This window comes from Aricia agestis, chromosome 20, assembly GCF_905147365.1.
Source record: "Aricia agestis chromosome 20, ilAriAges1.1, whole genome shotgun sequence".
In the NCBI taxonomy this organism is placed as follows: Eukaryota; Metazoa; Arthropoda; class Insecta; order Lepidoptera; family Lycaenidae; genus Aricia; species Aricia agestis.
The window spans coordinates 4,762,994-4,786,221 of NC_056425.1; the positions used below are offsets into that span (position 1 = coordinate 4,762,994).

Sequence of the window (23,228 nt, forward strand, 5' to 3'; positions counted from 1 at the left end):
ATACAGGGCCTAGGGACAAGTGTCAAGCGATTATCGTAAACGCCAACAAAATGTATGGGATTTGACATTAGTATTCGCTAATGTCAAATCGCATACATTTTGTTTGCGTTTACGATAATCGCTTGCCACTTGTCTAGTAGGGAAGACCGTTTACTCGTTTAGAATTATTTGACATCTTATGCTTTATAATAATTATGATGACATATAATAAGATACATTTTCAAAAGAAACTCTGAGTTAAAAAGGTAATATCAACAGATCTATGCTTCCCTTTAAGAGGGCGACTAACGCAAAAAAGCAAACATCGTCCTTCTCTCTTCACACTCACACCCGTCTTTCATATGCCAGGTGAAAAAGGACGACGCGGATTTATCGCCAAATTAGTTTTTTCTCAATAACTCGATAAATATAGTTACAACGTTTTAAAAATACTCTAGGCTAGTTTCTCAATAATAGAATTTTATACAATGTGTTAAAATATTAACTTATAAACTAAGTTATTATAATGCACGGTAAAAAAAAATTAAAAATGAAAATTAGATGCATCTTTATGATTGTTTTCTATCGAGAAAATTTTAAGATATCGTGTTTTCGCTAGATTGGATTCTCGAAAATATAATGTAGTATCTATGTTTAGAAAATTAAACAATTCGGGGCTTATTTTCAAGTATAAAAATAAATTATAAAATCGACAATTTAGGGTTAGTCGCCCCCTTAACCTATCAATTCCCAAGTGGCACCCGGCTGTCGCATAACAATTGAAAATCTATTGTGTCTGCGATACCCACGATCGAGACATTAAATAGTAAAATTACATATTATAATCTTAAAGTTTGTCCATTCGTTGTACACTGAAGCCCCTGAACCGATTTAGATAGGTATGAAGAATTCTAGCCAATCTGTACTCAAATAGGTAATAATTGATTATCCTCCTAACGCCTCCGTGGTCTAGTGGTATAGAGCGCGGCTCTTGACTCGGAGGTCGTGGGTTCGATTCCCGCGTTGGAAACATGTTATTTCCAAGTTTGGTTAGGACAATGCAGGCTGATTACCTGATTGTCTGACAAGTAAGATGATCCATGCGTCGGATGGGCATGTAAAAAGTCGGTCCTGCGCCTGATCTCTCGCCAGTCGTGTCGGTTGTCCGTCCCACTGGGTTATGAGAGTAAAGGAATAGAGAGTGCTCTTGTGTACTGCGCACACACTAGGGCACTATAAAATTACTCCTGCGTAGCTGGCCTGGTGTCAATGAAACCGGCCACCGTCACCGAAACCGGTGTTGGGAGCTATTATTATTATTAATTGATTATCTAATCTAATTTCTGAACAAAGTAATATGAATATTTGTACGGCATCTCTGATTTGTTCCGGCACCATTATCCTTACATAATAAGAGCTTTTCTTCGGAAAATACCAATTTTCTTACGAAATTATACGATCAAACATTGTTCGGCCTTGGGGCAAATTTTTTGGTCATAGAGACAATGTCAAGACAACTCTCAATACGTCTAAAATTATGTAAATTACATAATATTCTTAACTTGACGAAATCCCAAGTTTATAATAATCCTAACATAGATATCCATTAGCATAATATTATGGGGACTTAAATTGCTAAGTACTCACATACGGTTTTGCTCGATAGTTTTACTCCATAAACGAGCAATAACCACCGTGTGGACCGCAAAACTGACAGCTCGAAGGCTCGCTTCGAGCCGGCTCGATGGAATTAAATATGTCAAATGTGTGTCATTTCCTTCGATTTGGAGTAAAACTATCGAGCAAAACCGTATGTGAGTACTTAGCATAAAACTATGTAAATTACATAAAATTCTTAACTTGACGAAATCCCAAGTTTATAATAATCCTAATGGCGGCTCTCGACATAGGCGAACGCGTTGGCCAACGCGTCTGCAGACGCGTTGGCCCAATGTGTAGTGGCGGCTCTCGACATAGGCGAACGCGTTGGCCAACGCGTCTGCGGACGCGTTGGCCCAATGTGTAGAACGGGCGTTCGCGCGTTGGCCGTAGGTATTTAGACGTTGGCCAACGCGCGAACGCCCGTTCTACACATTGGGCCAACGCGTCTGCAGACGCGTTGGCCAACGCGTTCGCCTATGTCGAGAGCCGCCATAGAACGGGCGTTCGCGCGTTGGCCGTAGGTATTTAGACGTTGGCCAACGCGCGAACCCCCGTTCTACACATTGGGCCAACGCGTCTGCAGACGCGTTGGCCAACGCGTTCGCCTATGTCGAGAGCCGCCATAACATAGATATCCATTAGCATATCTAGTCTTTAACTAATAGGGGCTTAAATATAATAAAGGAAGCAGACGACATCAAGCATCAAATGACATATTTATCACTACTAGTTGATGATATTTTATGAAATTGCCTCCGTGGTTAGCAATATGAAGCTAGCGAGGTAATTACATAGAGATTCATGGAAACTAATGTGTTTTTTTATGAAATAAGGGGGCAAACAAGCAAACGGGTCACCCGATGGAAAGCAACTTCCGTCGCCCATGGACACTCGCAACATCAGAAGAGCTGCAGGTGCGTTGCCGGCTTTTTAAGAGGGAATAGGATTACAGGGTAGGGGAGGTAAGAAAGGGAATAGGGAAGGGAAGGGAAGGGAATTGGGCCTCCGGTAAACTCACTCACTCGGCGAAACACAGCTCGAGCGCTGTTTCACGCTGGTTTTCTGTGAGCCCGTGGTATTTCTCCGGTCGAGCCGGCCCTATTCAGGCCGAAGCATGGCTCTACCACGTAAAGTTGTCATATCGCATTCACCATTTTCTATAACGAAGTTAGCTATATCAATACTATAATATGGTATAATTACATATGTTACAATACATTATATGGTACATATACTGTATGGTATAATTATATTACTAGCTATTTGACCGAGCTTTGCTCGGTTATTATACTCGGTATTCTATAAAAGACGAATAAAATGTAATTTTCTAGAAATGATTCCTAGCTAGATCGATTTATCGTCCCCGAAACCCCCTATATACTAAATTTCATGAAATTCGTTGGAGCCGATTCCGAGATTCCAATTATATATATACAAGAATTGCTCGTTTAAGGATATAAGATTACACAGCGATGCGTTATGTCAAATCTCATATTACACAATTCTTGACATCTATTATCTAACTTCGATATCGTAACTACTACATGCAGACTAACGGCCGTATTCAGAGACATTTAATAATGATTAAACTTTAATTTAATGAAGAGTTTGACAGATAATGTATGGGGCTTATGTCAAAATATTAATTTAATCACAGTTAAGAAATTGTTATTCATCTCTGAGTCTTAGCTATATTATTATCAGGTAATTCTTTATTCTGTATACAAATGTTCTATAACGAAAGGCGAAAACGGCTATCGACGTTTCCCTTTGTGAGCACTGATTGATAATACAACAATAGCTGCGATGATAAACTATTCACGATTCCGATAATATTATTTCAATTAGATTTGATTTAGATTAATAAATGTTCGAGGAAATATCAAATATCCTAAATCATTATGTTTTTAACCCCCTGTATAAACAGAGGGATGTTATGAGTTTGGCCGTCTGTTTAGGTGGACAGATGAATAGGTGGACAGGTTTTGATCTAGTTTTTTTTGTTTGAAAAGTGAACATGATCGGGAGTGTTCTTAGAAATTCCTTGAATTGATTATATAAGTACTTTTTTTCTTAAATACTCTAAAAATCGGAATACTCGTTTGGATCCTTCTACTACACTACGCATAGTCGACAGTGACAATGAGACAATGCTCTGGATAGTCACACTGTCAGACAATATACACTATAATACCCCTTTTATTTTCGTCGGGGGCTATTGATATTTAAGCTGAACAGAAACGAAGCAACATTTTACCTCTGCTACTTCATCGATGTCAATTTCGCACGCCTCTTCAGCTATATTGGTCAGCATCATGCTCGGTCTCATGGAAACCCGGTGTCTCGTGGTAGACCGTCTCCTGGACTCGTGATGCTCCTCCCTGGTGTCATCAGCCAGCGCTGCGAATTGCTCGTAAAAGTTGATCACCCCTGTTAGCTCACCATCTATAGTTACTATCTCTTCGGGCCCCTTATTCACCGACTTTCGATCGTCAAGTTTGCGATACGCATCCTCGGTAGGATCCTTCGGAATCGGCTCGCGGAATTCGAATTCCAAATCGAAACCGCGCCCCTCGAAGAAGCTTTTAAATCGCGCCCAGCAGCCCTTCTTCTTCTCGGTCTTTTCGTTTTCACTAGTAGACGGATCCATTTTATTTTCTCTTTTTAATCATTTTACAATACTGATAGCACTGATTTTCACTACGCGCGATAGCGATAACACTTATCGGTTTTTAAATAGCACATTACCCACATCCCGACAGGCCCGCGGCATGAACATTACTAACACGGAATATTATTTATCGAAGATAAGAGGTTATTTTTTATCAATATAATTAATAATTTACCTCGTCGAAACCGTCTTACGCGCATACAGATACCGGTGTGACGGAAACCAAAATTGGTTTTCATCTGTGTGAAAAATATGTATACGTATACACTTACACAAGCATGATTGAACATGAATTCTATTAGATTAAATTGTCGAAAAAAAACGTGCGGCACGTGCCGACTGGACGTCAAAAAAGAGTGCTGCTGTCATGTATCACACGTCTCTTTTTACCACGCAGTGTTACTGTTAGTGACATCTCTCTTGCTCAGGCCTTTGTTTCTCTATTCCGCTAGTTATATTAACTTTATGGTTGTCAGCTTGTAGCTATTATCCTGACTTTTCTATGTTAGTCCAACATACAGCTTTGATTAACAGAACTGTATTCACAAGATACTTTTTTAACGTTTCTTGCGACGTTTATGCGAATTAAGTATGCGAATACAGTAGGAAACAAAGGCAAGAAACATTTTTAGAGCCTGATTTCGGAAATTTCTTTCTCAAGTCGCGGCATTATGTCTGTAGCAGTCCCTGTCAAAAAATTCGTCATTTTCTATACAAACCGCGATCGGCAATGAAGTGACAAATGTTTCTAGTCGGGTGATATCAAAAAGTTAATGTACCTAGCGGAATAGAGAAACAAAGGCCTGAGCAAGCGAGATGTCACTATCAGTAACACTGCGTGCTAAAAAGAGACGTGTGATACATGACAGCAGAACTCTTTTTTTGATGTCCAGTCGGCACTTATCGGCACGTTGACAATTTAATCTCATAGAGTTCATGTTCAATCGTGCTTGTGTATGCATACACGATATGAACACATCAACACATTATGTATTATATCACTTCATACTCATAAATAGTTGGAGAGAGATACGAAGAGGTAACCAAGACGTTTTGCGATGAAACTATAAGTCTGTTTCTTTACAAGAATTGAATTTTTAGGGTTCCGTACCCAAAGGATAAAAACGGGACCCTATTACTAAGACTTCGTTGTCTGTCTGTCCGTCTGTCTGTCTCTAGACTGTATCTCAAAAATCGCTATAGACTTTTGAAATTTTCACAGATTGTGTATTTCTGTTGCCGCTTTAACAAAAAATACTAAAAACAAAATAAAATTAAAAATTAAGAGGGGCTGCCATACAACTAATGTGATTTTTTTGCTCTATATCAGTAATGGTAACAAAATAGGCACTTGAAATTTTCACAAAATCCTCAATTATATTATGTATACCTACTTAAATAATTAATAATAAAATAAAAATGAAATAAATATTTAAGGGGGGCTCGCATATAAAAACACATTTTTTTGCCTACTGTCGCGGTACGGAAATCGTGCGCGATTCCGACTCGCACTTGGCCGATTATATTCTTAAGTTAACAGAATACAGTGTGCATTTTTCACATTCCTCCTAGACTAGAAGGGTCAATGACTGCTGGTGCCACCTTGAATTGTCCTGACTATAGACATCATCATCATCGACTCAAGAGCACCGGACAGTATATTGTATACTGGGTTATATTTTGGAACTGAACGCATTTGACGACTTTTTATAAAAACACCGGACTGAATCGAATTTGTATAAAAGATTAATGTTGGATTGGTATCATAGAATCGGGGTACTAAGTCGAAACATTCCTATTGAAACTGAATGCATACAGTGGTTTTCGCTATTACATGGCTATTTTGCTGAATTGCTAGTTTGTATAGCATTATACTCATATAATTGGAGGTTGTGATGCAAAATTCTCCTAATGAAAGCATTTTGATGACAGTCGGATTAAACTACGCTAGTATGATACATATTGTTGCAAAATCGAATAAACCTTGGCTAAGGTCGATGTTTGAGTGTAAATAGAAAAGACAATAAAATCAGCCAGTTTAATTGAAACCAGGCCTGTTACGCAGGAGTAGTTTTATAGTGCCCAAGTGTGTGCGCAGTACATAAGAGCGCTCTCTATTCCTTTTTCTCTCATAACCCAGTGGGACGGAAGACCAACACGACTGGCGAGAGATCAGACGCAGGACTGACTTTTTACATGCCCATCCGACGCATGGATCATCTTACTTGTCAGACAATCAGGTGATCAGCCTGCATTGTCCTAACCAAACATGGAAATAACATGTTTCCTACGCGGGATTCGCACCTCCGGAGTCGAGAGCGACGCTCTAACCACTAGACCACGGAGGCGTTTTATTTTACGAGGCGGAAAAGACAATAATATATAATATGCTATTGCCCGCTATACGACGATATAGCTGCGCAGTTCAACCATTTAATACATACTAAGTAACAAAACTAAGTGATAATACTTTAGGGTGTGTATGTGTTCCTCATACATAGAGTTTACTGTGAAAGTAGCAGCGCTGAAAGAAAAAATAAGTGTTTGTATGGGCAAGCGCCCGCGCGTCATGCATTTTTCAATACAAAGTTGAAAAAAAAGTTACTCTTTCAGCGCTGCTACTTTCACAGCAAACTCTACTTAGGGACCCATACACACCCTAAAGTATTATCACTTAGTTTCGATACATCCTGTATATTTTTTAGGTCCGTGCTGGATCTAGAAGTATTGATGGGAATCCGGGCAGATCCGGCCGAATTGGAAATGACGCCGCCTTGGAATTGTGGCATACAAAGCGTCCACACTTCTCGCAATTTCAAAGACAGCACTATAATCAGCTTAATTGTTAACTGATGGAATTACGCATTGAAATTGTAGCTTGAGTAATTACGCTTGAAAAGGGAATTGAGGTTGAAATTGAGGTAAATAGCAGTAGCGAAGGCTTCAGAGAGAAACTCTAGCCCGTATAATTTATACTAATATTATAAATGCGAAAGTGTGCCTGTCTGCCTGTCTGTCTGTCTGTCTGTCTGTCTGTCTGTTACCTCTTCGCGCCCAAACCGCTGAACCGATTTCTTGAGTCACGGAAAAGGACATAGGATACTTTTATCTCGGAAAAATTTGTCGCAACCACAGACATAGATCAAGATAGATATCGCATGTCGCTCCATTTGTATGAAAACGAGCGTGCCACTTTTTATAGCTACTGTGACGTACCGATGATAAGTAAAGTGCCCATTATCTAGGCCAACGTTTGTATTGGAATTTCTACAGTTCAATACGGCAGTTCTAGGCATTAAGGCATTGTTAAAATTCCGATTGACGTCCGATTCCGATAGCAGACTAAAGAATAGATTTTCGAAAGACGAGCATTGCTCGTCGTTTGGGAGCGCGATATGGCACGCGAAGTACATACACATGCGGTATCTATCTTGATCTATGTCTGTGGTCGCAACGGAGTTGCGGTCCTCATCTAGTTTATAGATAAGAATTTACAAAATTAAAACCCTAAATTTTCCAGCAGTGAGCAAGCTGATGGTGATGAACTATTGCAAAGAACACGTTAGGTCATATACTCGTAGTCCGTGCAAATTGTAATTTTCTCTTAATTTGTCTGTTTATTGCGCGTGCACTCATAGGTAATTAGTGTGTACCGATAACACTCAAACATTGGCGAAAGCTTGCACACATATACTATAGAGTACTATAGACGATTAGGAGGAATAGTGGGGCGAGTCTTCGTGGATTGCACGGACTATATCAACCTTCAAACAAAAAGAGCTAAACCAAAATCGGTCCACCCGTTTGGATGCTATCGTAGCCGCGGAAGGAAACGTCAAACTTATAACCCCTCTGTTTTCGTTGGGGGTTTTAGAAGGAAAGCTTATAGGGATGGAATTATAGAAATCTCATTTGCAGATAGTAAACTAATAGTATAATATTACTAGACGTATATTTTGTTTCTCGCGGATTTTTCCGTGAAGAAGCTGTCCTTATTTTTTTTCAGGAACACAAAATACGTGTCGTCCGGGTTCCGTAGAACAATTTTTTTATTACTATCAAGCTAATTAATTTTTGTGAGTATTTTAGCTTTAAAAATAGGAGTTTCGTATTTATAATAAGATACACAGAAAGTGTGTCTCTATTTGAACGTGTGTCCAACTCGAAACATCACAAATGCATAATTATAATAATAATCATCGATAAATAACCAAAACTATGATAAATAAAATATGACCATTTAAATAGCAGACGTAGCCACGAAAGGAATTAATTAATGGTAAGTTTTTTGTTTAATTTTATTATTGGAAACTGTAAATTGTAATGTCCGGTATCAAAGGCGAGTTTATCAGTAGTTTATTTATTTTAACCCGTCGACCGTGGGTAAACGAGACATTTTACGTGGGAGAGCCATGTGAGTGAGTTTACCGGAGGCCCAATCCCCTACCCTATTCCCTTCCCTACCCTCCCCTATTCCCTTCCCATCCCATCCTTTACCCTCCCCTATTACCCTATTCCCTCTTAAAAGGCCGGCAACGCACCACGCGAGTGTCCATGGGCGAAGGAAGTTGCTTTCCATCAGGTGACCCGTTTGTTCGTTTGCCCCCCTTATCTCATAAAAAAAAAATAGATTTTCTATTATGTCCCGTTCTCCGGTGAGGTTATGGGGCTTGATGAATTAATAAGGTTTCTGGTAGTAACGAGTTTCCTTTAAAGGAAAATTCTTAGAATAATCTATGAAATAAAATTCTGTAAATAAATCGAGGAATGAGATATAATTTATATATTATGTTGCGTTCCAATCGAATTAAAATTATTATGAAAATATGGTGGCATTGAGCTCACGGTGTAAAGAGTAATTTAAGGGTTTTAACATTACGCGATGCGATATCGCATGTCGTATCGATACAAATACAAAACTTTGTGAAGAACAGGTTTATTTTCTACTATGACACATACTTAAAACATATTACATAACTATCTTTAGTCATTCCAATGCGAAAAAGTGCTTCCGGGTTTATCTCATCAAATAATTCCCGTAGAGTCACGAGATGGTAACGAAATCGAAGTTTTTAAGGGCCCCATTTATTATCATATTTAGGTATTTACGATGACAACAACGTAACTATCAACAAGTAACAACACTATACAAGATGTAACAAAGCTAAGTGATAATTACTTTAAGGTGTGAGTCCACTGTATTGAGTTCACTGTTAAAGCCGCAGCGCTGAAAAAGTAATTCCTTTGTGTGGAAAAATTCATGATGCGCGGGCGCTTGCCCATACAAATCACAAAAAAAACGTTCTGAGCTGCTACTGTCACAGTGAACTCGATACAAGGTGTAACAAAACTAAGTGATAATACTTTAGGGTGTGTACGTGTTCCTTGTAGAGAGTTCACTGTGAAAGTAGCAGAGCGGAAAAACAATTTTTTTTTTAATTTGTATGGGAAAACTCGGGACGCTGGGGCGCTTGCATATACAAAAGTGAAAAAAAATTGGTCTTTCAGCGCTGCTACTTTCACAGTAGAGTTTACGGTCTACAAGGAACACGTACACACCCTAAAGTTTTGTTACATGCTGTATAAGGAGCACACACCCTAAAGCATTATGAGTTTATTTTGTTACACTTTGAAAGTTTGAATACAGAACAAGATGTACTTACATGAACGTCGACTAGCGGCTCGTCCTCGGGCGTGAGCGCGAGCGAGGAGCGTCGCGGCGCGCGCCCGCCCGGCGAGCTGCTCGAGCTGCCTGAAACAGTTGTACCACTTCCATTATCGCGCCCTACAGCACGGATGTTGAACCGCAGACTTAAAGGGGTGACAGACATGCGAGTAAGTACGCGGACTTATGGCTCGACGATCTTAATCACCTGTGTGTCAGCAAAGAGCCGCGGGCCGCGAGCCGCGAGCCTGGGGGCATGGTTATCCAGTGTGAGCGATTCTCGTGTGTCACCGATGCGAGCCGAGTAAGTTCGTGAACTTAAAACCCGCATACTTTAAGTTCGTACGTCTATCAGGCACTTAACAATTTCAAGTTGGCCAACTAAATCGCATAGTATACCAATAGCTATAGCGACTTAAGAGAGCTAGCACATTGCATCCAACTAATTGTACAACTAAATAATTGGACACCGAACGTATAAGAACCGCGATTCCTTTCTATTTATTTACCTACAAATTAAAAAGTTGTCCAATTAAATTGTGAAACTACGCAATTTAGTTGTCTTGATATTAAGTGCTACTGCCTGAAGTTGTACCGCATCCATTAACGCGGCCTACAGCGGGGATGTTGAAGACGGTAGCCAACGGGAGTATGCAAAGTTCTAAGCATAATAACTCTTTTCGTTACTAAATACTAAGATATTAGAACTCAAGAGTCAAGATATACGGCTTTGGAATAGACACGCAGACCAACTAAGCCAGAAAGGTCGCCAAAAAGGCAAACATTTCATTCAAGCCTTGAAAAGCACCCTGAAATTCAAGGTGCTTTTTGGAATACTATTCCAAATGGATAAATTATGTATAGCTAAGAATGACATAATAACCTATCGTAACCTGTTGTGTATTCTTATGAACGTGTAATTTATCGGTCCGATATCCAATATCGTTTTGCATAAAAGGGACACGACATCGGATATCGGCTATAAAATCTCAGTCTGATAGTGATGATAAACGTGTTGCCAGCCCCAATATTGTTTCCGGCGGTAACGGACGAATAAAAATATAATTTCCCCTCTCGAATATAGAGCAATCGCGAGATCTACGTACCGTACATACCGTGGAAAAATACAATTTCCTCGTCAAAATATATAACCGGATACCCATCATACACTGAATTAAAATCAAAATGAATCGGAGTCCGCTTCGTCAGATTTAATGAGTATGAAGATATTACACCAGAAAAAGGATAAAGATAATTTTTTATTCCGGAAAAATGTATAGTTCCCGGGCGATATACAAAAAGAAGGAGCAAGCAAGAACTACTTATCCATATCGATATTATTACTCATGTTATCAATGCGAGAGTGAGTCGGTCTGTCTGTCTGTTACCTCTTCACACATGGGGGGAGGGGGGGGGGGGACAAATTACGCAGATTCTGGGCCAGGGGAAGGGGGGGGGCAAATCAGATATTTTATAAGCTAGGTGTTTATAAAGAATAAAAAATTAATGCCCCCTCCCCTGCCCCCCCTCGGTACGTCCATGTCTTCACACCCAAACCGCTGAACCGATTTTGCTGAGGTACGGAGATACTTTGAGTGCCGGGTAAAGACAGGAAGACAGGATAGACAGGAAGGTAGGATAATTTTTATTCCGGAAAATATATATTATTTCCCACGCAATATACTAACAAATTTTGGGGCAAAGAAGTTGCGGGTAACATCAAGCTATCTGAAAGTATATTGCCCTGGTTTTATAGTCCGGGGAACCCGGAACAATTTTTTTATTACTATCAAGCAAATTTTTCATGAGTAGCTTAATTTTGATAAGACGAACAACAATTTCCTCTGCGAAAATTCTCGAACGTGGTAGCTAACAGAGATAGAAAGGATTTCATATTTCGATTTGATGGTCCTAAAATAAGGATTGTTCTATTTGTAGGACACGTTACTCTTAAATCATATAAAGTCTTAACCTATCAATATACAAAAAAATCTGCCGGTTAGGATTCCGTTTTACGGTTCTGTAATCAATAAAACTTTGTTGACTACGGAACCATACAAGCGAACCCTAACCAGCAGATTTTTTGTATATTACTAACATTAAAAAATTGTTGTTCGTCTTAGGGAGATCGCAGATGGCACACTTTTTGTGTGATCGAGTCTGCGGCGCACATACAATCGGCATGGCCGCGCCATGCCATGCGTATGTATGCCATGCCTTATCAAAACGAAGTTATGTACTCACGAAAAATTAGCTTGATAGTAATAAAAAAAAATCTATGGAACCCGGACTATACACTTTTGCCTCCAGCAGGTCTTAAATTATAAAAAAAAATACTTTAAATATTAAGTACTGTATACAAGACAAACATTTATTTTCGAACTGCCCGAGGCCGGGCACATTTTGTTAGCCATTTTTGTGTACCTACCGTCCGAAAAGTTGTGAAAAATCGGTTCATTGAAATTGTGAAAGCTAAAATTTTATATTTTTTGAACAAAAGCCATATTATAATTAAATTCTATGGCTCTGATGTACTGTATGTACGGTACAGAATATACAATTCCTGTACAGGTGACGATGCAAGTCACTATGAAAGGGATTTTTTAAAAGAAATTGGAATATTATGGACACTGTCTTTAAGTTTTGAAAAGGAACAAGTGAAACAACTGAAAATGGTATAATATAGTACGTTAATCAATATGTATTTAACTTGTGGCCCTACTGAGACATTGAATAATTATTATTAAACTTTAATTTAATGAGCATTTCCGACCTAAGGGCCGGGACACAAAAACACGGCACGACGTCGTACGGCATCGTACGGTGCCGTACGGCGCCGTCTCGGACGCGCGTCGTAAAAAACCACGGCACGGCGCCGTACGGCGGCATACGGCGTCGTACGACGTCGTGCCGTAGAAACTCACGTAGAAATTCAAGATGAGTTTCTACGGCACGACGTCGTACGACGCCGTACGGCGCCGTGCCGTGGTTTTTTACGACGCGCGTCCGACACAGCGCCGTACGGCACCGTACGACGCCGTACGACGTCGTGCCGTGTTTTTGTGTCCCGGCCCTAAGCTCCATACATTTTCTGTCAAACATTAGGGTCAATTCAGATCGCAACGCGACGCGTAGATGCATTTCTAAATTTGACAGATTTGCAAGTAGACTCACGCAATTGGAATCTGACGATTCAGTACAAATTTAGAAATGCCATCGTCATGGGTAATAGAGATAAGGAATTATATTTATTCCACTCCCGGCTAAATAAAACGGGGTTCCTGGAATGGATGTTCGTTGAAAGAGTACAAAGTTTGTCGCTTGAAATACCCCATGGTGACAGACCCAATTTTTGGAGCTGTCACACCCTTAAAACATTCATTTATTTACGCCATAAATGTTGCCATAGCATTACTGCTATTTGCTATTTAATTTTGCAATTAAATTGACATATTATTACTAAGACGGTGATAGAATTGTCAGAAACGAATCGCATACTTATCAACAGCTATGCTTTTTTTCTTTAAATTATGAAACAATATTAATAAATTTGGCATATACGATTACTTTCCAGAAATGATTCCTTACTAGCAATACTATAAATTGATGCAATAATACATGCTGTTCTTTTGTTAACTTATTTCTCCCATGGTTTAGAGATTTTAGGTCATACAATGAAATGTAGAGCTTTCATTTGACATATGCGTGGATTTGCTATAGCTTGGGTCATACAATGAAATGTAGAGCTTTCATTTGACATATGCGTGGATTTGCTATAGCTTGGGTCATACAATGAAATGTAGAGCTTTAATTTGACATATGCGTGGATTTGCTATAGCTTGGGTCATACAATGAAATGTAGAGCTTTCATTTGATATATGCGTGGATTTGCTATAGCTTGGGTCATACAATGAAATGTAGAGCTTTCATTTGACATATGCGTGGATTTGCTATAGCTTGGGTCATACAATGAAATGTAGAGCTTTCATTTGACATATGCGTGGATTTGCTATAGCTTGGGTCATACAATGAAATGTAGAGCTTTCATTTGATATATGCGTGGATTTGCTATAGCTTGGGTCATACAATGAAATGTAGAGCTTTCATTTGATATATGCGTGGATTTGCTATAGTTTGGGTACAGGTTCCATATAAAAATGCCATGTTTTTTTTTTATGCAATAAGGGGGCAAACGAGCAAACGGGTCAACTTCCGTCGCCCATGGACACTCGCAGCATCAGAAGAGCTGCAGGTGCGTTGCCGGCCTATTAAGAGGGAATAGGGTAATAGGGAAGTTTAGGGAAGGGAAGGGAATAGGGGAGGGTAGGGAAGGGAATAGGGTAGGGGATTGGGCCTCCGGTAAACTCACTCACTCGGCGAAACACAACGCAAGCGCTGTTTCACGCCGGTTTTCTGTGAGAACGTGGTATTTATCCGGTCGAGCCGGCCCATTCGTGCCGAAGCATGGCTCTCCCACGTAAATGTTGTTGTTGTTCTTGTTCTTTAATTTAACTTCGCTATCGAAACTGGCGCATGCATTCTGACTTGAGGGTAATAGATCGTGTCAGCTGATCGCTTACCGCGCGGCTAAGTGGAACAAACGTTCTGACATTTGCACGTTTTGCAAACGTTTCGCAATTGCCATTTGCGGCTATCTCCGTTATAAACAATGGGTAAATGTCATGTGACGTCATCAGCGACGAACTCAAATAAAAATAAGGCGAAACACCCAATTATTGGCACTTTAAAGGAAAACTCCCATTATTGGCATTTCTAGTACTAAAGAAGTTGGTAGAACGATTAGATATTAGTCCAATCTACAAATAAACTCTCATTCTAGAAGTCGGTTAAGAATATTATTTGTCACAAGGAGCCTAGGAGCAGCAGCAAAATCGTTACAGTAAGGATTAATGGTCACAGCACACATATCAACTCGGAAAGGGATCGTCACCGTATCGCCTTCGCCTCGCCGTCAACCAGGCTCAACCTAAGGTATGCACGTATTAACAAAGCGTATCAGTAGCGCCTGTACGTCAACTCGCCTACGGCTAGGCGACGCCTCGCTTACGGCTCACCGACCGCTGTCCCCTTCCGAGGCGAGGCGATTACGTTACGGTTCCGCTTAGTGTACGTTGCAGTAGGGAGTTTCATACAAACAATATTGAACGGCTCGAGGCGATACGGTGCCGATCCCTTTCCGAGTTGATATGTGTGCTGTGACCTTTAAGAGCTGAAGTGCCATTCATTTTCAGACCTGCCTGTATAAATCTATATAATACTAGCTGTCCCGGCAAACGTTGTTTTGCCATATAAATAATTTTTGGTATGAAAAATAGATGTTGGCCGATTCTCAGACCTACTCAATATGCTCACAAAATTTCATGAGAATCGGTCAAGCCGTTTCGGAGGAGTATGGCAACGAAAACTGTGACACGAGAATTTTATATATTAGATACTAAAGCCGAAATAAAAATGAAAAATCAATTTTGCTAACGACTGTACTTTACAAATTAATAGTTCTGTCAAAGACTATAAATTTGTGCACTATATAATATTTACAATAGACACACTATATTGCGCAATATTCTAATTGTTAAGAGGATACAACAGCGGCTAGAGAAATGAAAAAAAAGTACGTGTAATATCTATAGCTGTCTCCCTTACCTCAAGCCTATACCGCAGAACGCGATAGAGACAACTGCAGAAAATCCAGAAAATCAACGATTCGTTGTCCCCTGATTCCTTCTCCAAAACTTAACCGATTTAAGTACTTTTTTCATTAAAGATTAAAAAAAGGCTTGAGCTATGTTCCTATGTTTTGCTTTTTTTGTATAATCTAGCCAAATCTGTTTTCTGGACGTTTGAACACAGTGGAAAATCTGGCCATTTTTTTGGGTTTTTGAACGTTCATATCTTATTTAATAATTAAATTATGAAAAAAAAGAAAACATAGGGACATTGTATTAGTGGCCGTAGATATTCAGGAAAAAAATTAACACTCTACTAGCATTATCCAGGGAGGAAACAGGGGACAACGTTTGTATGGAAAAAAGGGCGGTGTGGAATCCTCTTAAGGTGCAAACGGTGACTAAAGGCAGAATTCTTCTTATAAAAATAACGAGAACCGCGTTAATATATTGTCGGGATAAAGATGTCCAATATCCTTTCCCGAAACATGAAGTATCAAAATATCAAAAATTATCAAAATCTGATCATCTGTGAGGTATAGCTGATAAACTTTCGCATTTTAAATATAAATATGAATATAAAAATCACAAGAACCGAAGTATTAAAATAGAACTTCTTACTAAATACTGATTTTCAATAAGTAGTATGAAGGACTTTGAAAACTTCTAAAGGGAGTGTAACTCCTTAAGGTCCTCTAGGACCTCGAGGAAAGCTTCGAAGCTTTTGCATTAAATTATATAATAATATCATCTGCTTCGATTTTACATAAATATTAAAAAGGTTGAAAATTTTGTGCGCATAAAACAAACACCACGGAAGCCACTAAATATATTTTAAAATAATTTAGTACTAGATACTTTAGATCCTGGAAAAGGATATAGGATGGTTTTTATTGCAGTAAAATATAAGAGAACCACGCGATAAGCTTTACTTATTTGCAACTATTATACGGGTAATATTTATTATTTATTATAGTTATAATCTTATATCTTTAAACGAGCAATTCTTGTATATATATATTAGGAATCTCGGAATCGGCCCCAACGATTTTCATGAAATTTAGTATATAGGGGGTTTCGGGGGCGATAAATCGATCTAGCTAGGAATCATTTTTTGGAAAATGTCATTTTATTCGTGTTATATCGAATACCGAGCAAAGCTCGGTCAAATAGCTAGTGTAATATTTAATTAAACAAGTCTACATTCATCTAGATTACGTCCCAGGAGACATAGGATTGTTTTTATTGAGGTACTATCGTATCATCGTACTATCACTAACTTGATAAACAAAATTCACAACTGCGGGATTAGGTAATAAGTAATATATTTAATTAAATTAGTCTAGATTTTCTCCCAGGAGAAAATATAAGATTGTTTTTATTGCGGCAAAGAGTACGATAAATAATCAACATGATAAACAAAATTCGCAAATACGGGCAATATTAAGTAATAACTAATAATATTATATTCAACAAAATATGCCTAGATTTGTTTAGATTTTCTCCCAGAAGAAGACATAACATTGTTTTTATTGCGGCAGAGTACGATAACCAACTTGATAAACAAAATTCGCGACTTGTATACGGGCAACATTAAGTAAGTAATTAATAATAATATTATAATATTTAATTAAATTAGTCTAGATTCATCTAGATTTTGTCTCAGAATACATAGGATTGTTTTCATTATTCGTAGCGGTACGATATCTAACTTGATAAACATAATCAAAATTCGCAACTACGGGCAACATGTTCAATAATATTTATTTAGTCTAAAATTTGTCTGTACCGTCTTCATCGCTGCCTCGTCTCTGGAGCCATCTCTGGACAATCTCTATACACGTGTCCTCAGCCAACATTTTGTTGTAACCACATCACAACAACACTTACACTCACATCTTGTTCGCGACACAAGTTCGAACAGACTGATACATTAAAAATAGAAACACAACCTGTACGAAAACTGGTTGGTAAAGCGTTAGATCGAATTAATTGCGCTCTAATCTGTGCTTTATTACGTAAGAAATAAGCGTCGTTTTCGTCTGTGCTAGCAGAAGGCTGTATTGCTAGCAAGTCTCGTAAGTAATGACATGCTCGGAGAATGTAGGCCGCGCTAGCTAAGCATATCAACAGCATACGCAATTGATTGGCGGCCGATACGCATATTTTAAGCTGAGCTGCATTTAATTTGACGCTGACAAGCCTTTAACAAGTTTTTATTTGAATACATTAATTTTAATTCATATTTAACACATCTTTTGTTTATAAAATTTAATCCAGAAGAATTATTTCAATTTCATTAGGAGTCTTATTTAGAGACTAGCTGTAGCCCGCGACTTCGTCCGCATCAACATAGTATAGAACCAAAGATGGGTAGTCCGCTAACAAATATGAAAAAAGTAAAATATAATCTCCTCCTTTTTGGAAGTCGGTTAAAAAGTAGCCTAAGTTACACCTTACTATATCAGCTATCTACCAAAAAAAGTCCCGGCAAAATAGCCCCAGCCGTTTCAGAGATTAGCCGGAACAAACAGACAGACAGACAGACAGACATACATACAGACAGACATACAGACAAAAATTGTAAAAAATGTTGTTTTGCTGTATGTATCGCATATAGATTCATATGCATGTAGTAAAAAACGGTTCTTTCAATATTACAAACAGACACTCCAATTTTATTTGTAGTATAGATGAGCAAAATTTCCATAAACGGCTTATACTCTCAGGATTTTAGTAAATATATAGGATGTAACAGAACAAAGTGATAAAACCGTAGAATGTGTACTGTGTATTATATATATATATAGAGTTCACTGTGAAAGTAGCAGTGCTGAAAAAGAGATCATTATTGATGTTGGGATTTCTCATTTCTTTGAGAAATCCCAACATCACTAATTTTTTTTTCTTTTTTTTAACACTTTATGCAATTCACAAAGGCGGGCCTAATGCCTTGTGGCATTTTCTCTTTTGTTTGTTTGAATGTTTCTACATAGAGGTCGAAGTCAAAAGTAACTCTTTCAGCCCGCTTCCACTTCCACAATGAACTCTTTATTATAAGGGAGACACAACATTACTTTTATACTGTTCGTTCGTTTAAAGTTGGTTTAGCGTATGGGAACCGTACATTTTTCTGGGATAAAAAGTATTCTATGTCATTTCCCGGGACTCCAAGTACCTCCTTACCAAATTTCAACAAAATCGGTTCAGCGGTTTGGGCGTGAAGGGGTAACACACAGGCAGACAGACAGACACATTTTCGCATTTATATATACAAATAAAGACTAAGGATCTGTTTCACCACTTTCTGATAAAGTGCCGAATATGCTATCCACAACTTTTTTGACAGATTATCCATACTTGATCTGTCAAGTTAATTGGTGGATAGCCAGTTCGTCACTTATCAGGAAGTGGTGAAACAGGCCCTAAAACTACTAAAACATAAAGGTATATTATGCTATTTGTTTGAGTATTGATAGAAACAACTTAAATAGGCTGTGTATATTCCATGTGTTGTAGTACAGTATTCGCAATAGTTCTACATCGCCTTTGTGAGACCAGCTCTATGATCTGTGCTCCAGATAAGTTCAACAATCAATAACACACTTTCTATCTTATCTGAGACCGGTTCTGTTAACAGACAGTTAACACATAGTTAAGTGATGCATAAAACACTAATGCCCGTTTTTACCAACCGCCTCCGCTAACTGCCGCATTCAGAGACATTTAATTATGATTAAACTTCAATTTAATGATGAGTTTTACAGTTAATGTATGAATATCTCAAAATGTTCAATTAATTACAATTTACAGCTAAGTATTCGTTTCTGAATGCGGCAGTAAGTGTTCCCTAAGCCTAACATATGCATCAAGATTTCACTAATTTTTGTGTATCATCTACGTCAATAGGAGAACTTTAGTAAAACATACGTTTTTTTAAAACTTGTTTGTATTAAGGTGACGCCGCGTTAAAGTAAAAAACCGTGTTGGATATGTTTTAGATAGCTTGTTTTCTATGAGAGGCCGGCCCGGCTTCTCATAGATAACAATAAATGGAACAGCAAGAAATGGAAAGGGTGTAAGCGACAAAATGTTTTTTGCCGCGTAATTTAAAAATGTAGGTTTAGATTATTTAGGTCTTTTTGATTGATTATTCTGTGTTATAAAAGTTGAGAAATCGTGTTATGCTATGGGTAATTCAAAGACAAAGATATGATGAATACTGACAATGAACTTTAATTTCTTAGCTTTAGTCATTGCTGAGAAAAATCGATATCGCTACAGCCAAATTATCAAGGCGTCGCCTTAAGAGATACATGACCCTAAAAGACCGCTAGGGAGCGGTTGCTGAAAACAGGCATATCTCTTATTTCTCATCAAACAGGCGTTTTAAATTTTAATCAACTTACTATAGTATCATTAAACAACGATATGGAACGTAATCTACACCACTTAGACCGGAAATCCCTCCGGGATAGCCCAGAATATCCCACGAGAGAGTTCGGGACGTCCACGGGATAGCTCTGTTTAAAAAGTTATTATGGATAATGTCATTGATGTTGAAATTGATTGTGTTATACTTGGAGATTTAAAAAGAGGTTGTGTTTCATTATTAAAACCTATTTAAGCTAAACTAAAACGTATACAGGGTGGGTGAAACAGGGTTATTGTGTATGACGTGTCTCTTGCATAGCTTAACATTAGCATAATTACTGTAAAAGTAGCAGCGCTGAAAGTGTCACTTTTGTCTTCCGTGTTTCTATGAGATTGACTTGACGAAACAGACGAACCATAAGTATATAATCTTATATATAAAATTCTCGTGTCACAATGTTCGTTCCCGTACTCCTCCGAAACGGCTTGACCGATTCTCATGAAATTTTGTGAGCATATTGAGTAGGTCTGAGAATCGGCCAACATCTATATTTCATACCAAAAATTTCTATATGGCAAAACAACGTTTGCCGGGACGGTTATGGCAATAAATGAAACATTCGTGAAAATTAGATGCATCTTAGTGATTTTTTTCTATCGAGAAAATTTTAAGATATCGTGTTTTTGCTCAGATCGAATTCTCGGAAATATAATGTAGTATCTAATTTAAGAAAATGAAACAATTCGGGGCTTATTTTCAAGTATAAAAATGAATTATAAAATCGACATTTTAGGGTTAGTCGCCCCCTTAATGACCATAATTATAAATAACTTATTATCTGCGGAACCCTGGTAAGTGGAGTACGCTCGGTGTGAGAGTACAGGCATAACTCAATAATTTTCGTTCGCCGCCCACGCGCGAATTCCGACAATTTTCTGCACAAGATTGCCTAAAATGTGAAAATTATTTTAGCTCATCATCACCATCAGCAATGAAATGCATAATAATAATAGCTCCCACACCGATTTCGGTGACGGTGGCCGATTTCATTGAAACCAGGCCAGCTCGCAGGAGTAATTTTATAGTGCCCAAGTGTGTGCGCAGTACACAAGAACGCTCTCTATTCCTTTACTCTCATAACCCAGTGGGACGGAAGACCGACACGACCGGCGAGAGATTCCTCTCAATCAATTCAGCAAATGAATTGTCAAAACTGTCAAACTGACAAATGTCAAATCAGTGCAAAAATACAGAAATGAATTGCAAGCAGAGTTGCATTTTGCGATTTTAGAAAAATGAATCATATTATGATTCATATCATGATTCTTCGAAGCGACCATTTTAGCCCTGCAGGCGCAGGACCGACTTTTTACATGCCCATCCGACGCATGGATCATCTTACTTGTCAGACAATCAGGTGATCAGCCTGCATTGTCCTAACCAAGCTTGGAAATAACATGTTTCCCACGCGGAAATCGAACACATGACCTCCGAGTCAAGAGCCGCGCTCTATACCACTAGACCACGGAGGCGTTTGAAGGGCGAGTGAAATGCATCACTAATATTATAAATCCGATGACCCGGTGAAATTCGTATAAGTTCCTACATAAACGTGTATATAGGTAATAGGTATGTTTGCTCTTCACGTTTAAAGTAGAGTATACTTTCCTACCTTTCTTTTAAGAAATAAGCGCGCAAACGAGCAAACGGGTCACCTGATGGAAAGTAACTTCCGTCGCCCATGGACACTCGCAGCATCAGAAGAGCTGCAGATACGTTGCCGGCCTTTTAAGAGGGATAGGGTAATAGGGGAGGGTAGGGAATAGGGTAGGGGATTGGGCCTCCGGTAAACTCACTCACTCGGCGAAACACAGCGCAAGCGCTGTTTCACATCGGTTTTCTGTGAGCCCGTGGTATTTCTCCGGTCGAGCCGGCCCATTCGTGCTCGCCCACGTCAAAAACTCGTCACTACCTTTTTTACCCTGCATTGAAATATTTAAAACCGACACCGAATTTTGATTAATTACAGACTACAGTTAGCCAGTAACATGTGTAAAATATTTCAGGTTCGATACAAATTGAGTGAAATTGGATGAATCGACCACAAAAAGCTTCATGTGCCATACAAAATCCGTTCAAAGGCTTTCACGAAAATTAGTTTTTGACGTGCGACAGTTCTTTGAGCGCTCGTGTGTGGGTTCATTAGTGATTTTGTTAAAGTTTTTATAAAACCTCTCAGTTGGACAACGTAGGCGAAACTCTAAACCAGCCATTGTCAAAGCCTTGTGGTTGCCGTACATAAATTGTATACCTAGCGGAATAGAGAAACAAAGGCCTGAGCATGCGAGATGTCACTATCAGTAAGAAGATACATGGCAGGAGAACTCTTTTTTTGACGTACAGTCGGCACTTATCGGGACGTTGACAATTTAATCTCATAGAATTCACGTTCAATCGTGCTTCTGTAAGTGTATACGTACACATATTTTTACACTCATCATCAACAATCCTAATCAAACTTGGAAATAACATGTTTCCAACGCGGGAATCGAACCCACGACCTCCGAGTCAGGAGCCGAGCTCTGAACCACTGGACCACGGAGGCTTGAGCGCCTCACAACAGTAGGCCTACTACGAAACCGTTTTGAGACTCAAACAATCGGACAAGAACGCCTCGTCCTGCTCTAACAACGTCGTTTCACGTTTGTTAGACTAGGACGCAGCATTCTCGTTCGATTGTTTAAGTCTCAAAACTAGTAGTAGGTCTCCAGAATTCGAATGAAGTCTGAATACGTTACGGAGATACGTCAAGAGTAACAATAATTAACTTTAATGTATTTAAGATTTTTACCCTACGAATAGTAAAAACTAGTTTTTATTATTCGCAGTTTTTACCCAAATTAAATACATTTTCTGTGAACCTTTTCATTAAAATTTAAATTGAAGCAATCATCAAACCCACGTGTTTATTTGATTTTTCACAAGTCACAACAGCAACACAATGCAATGAATGTGTGAACAACACAATACCTATAACTAATGGCGTTTAGTTTGTTCATAATTTCTGAAAGTCATAAAATTTTCACTGCCGTCACAAGGTTCGGGGTTTTATTCGTTTATTAACTAATTACATTTGTAGTTTTTAATGCCATTATAATCTCAAACGTATTGTTATTAATGTGTGATTTA

The 23,228-nt window shown here is 38.7% G+C and overlaps 1 protein-coding gene across 4 annotated transcripts in view; it reads right to left on the reverse strand.

The window, feature by feature from the left end:
- The window catches only part of LOC121737305 (high affinity cAMP-specific and IBMX-insensitive 3',5'-cyclic phosphodiesterase 8), a 225,531-nt gene that overhangs the window by 90,423 nt on the left and 111,880 nt on the right, over positions 1–23,228 (reverse strand). For 2 of the 4 annotated variants that reach the window (XM_042128939.1, XM_042128938.1), the window contains exons 1-2: positions 17,454–17,573; positions 9,976–10,064 (exon numbers count right to left, since the gene is read on the reverse strand). In XM_042128939.1, coding sequence (XP_041984873.1) covers positions 9,976–10,064; positions 17,454–17,523 — 159 coding nt within the window. In that variant the 5' untranslated portion in view covers positions 17,524–17,573. Of the gene's footprint in view, positions 1–9,975; positions 10,065–17,453; positions 17,574–23,228 lie in introns of those variants that run through there. The other 2 variants (XM_042128937.1, XM_042128936.1) reach the window with 1 other exon arrangement.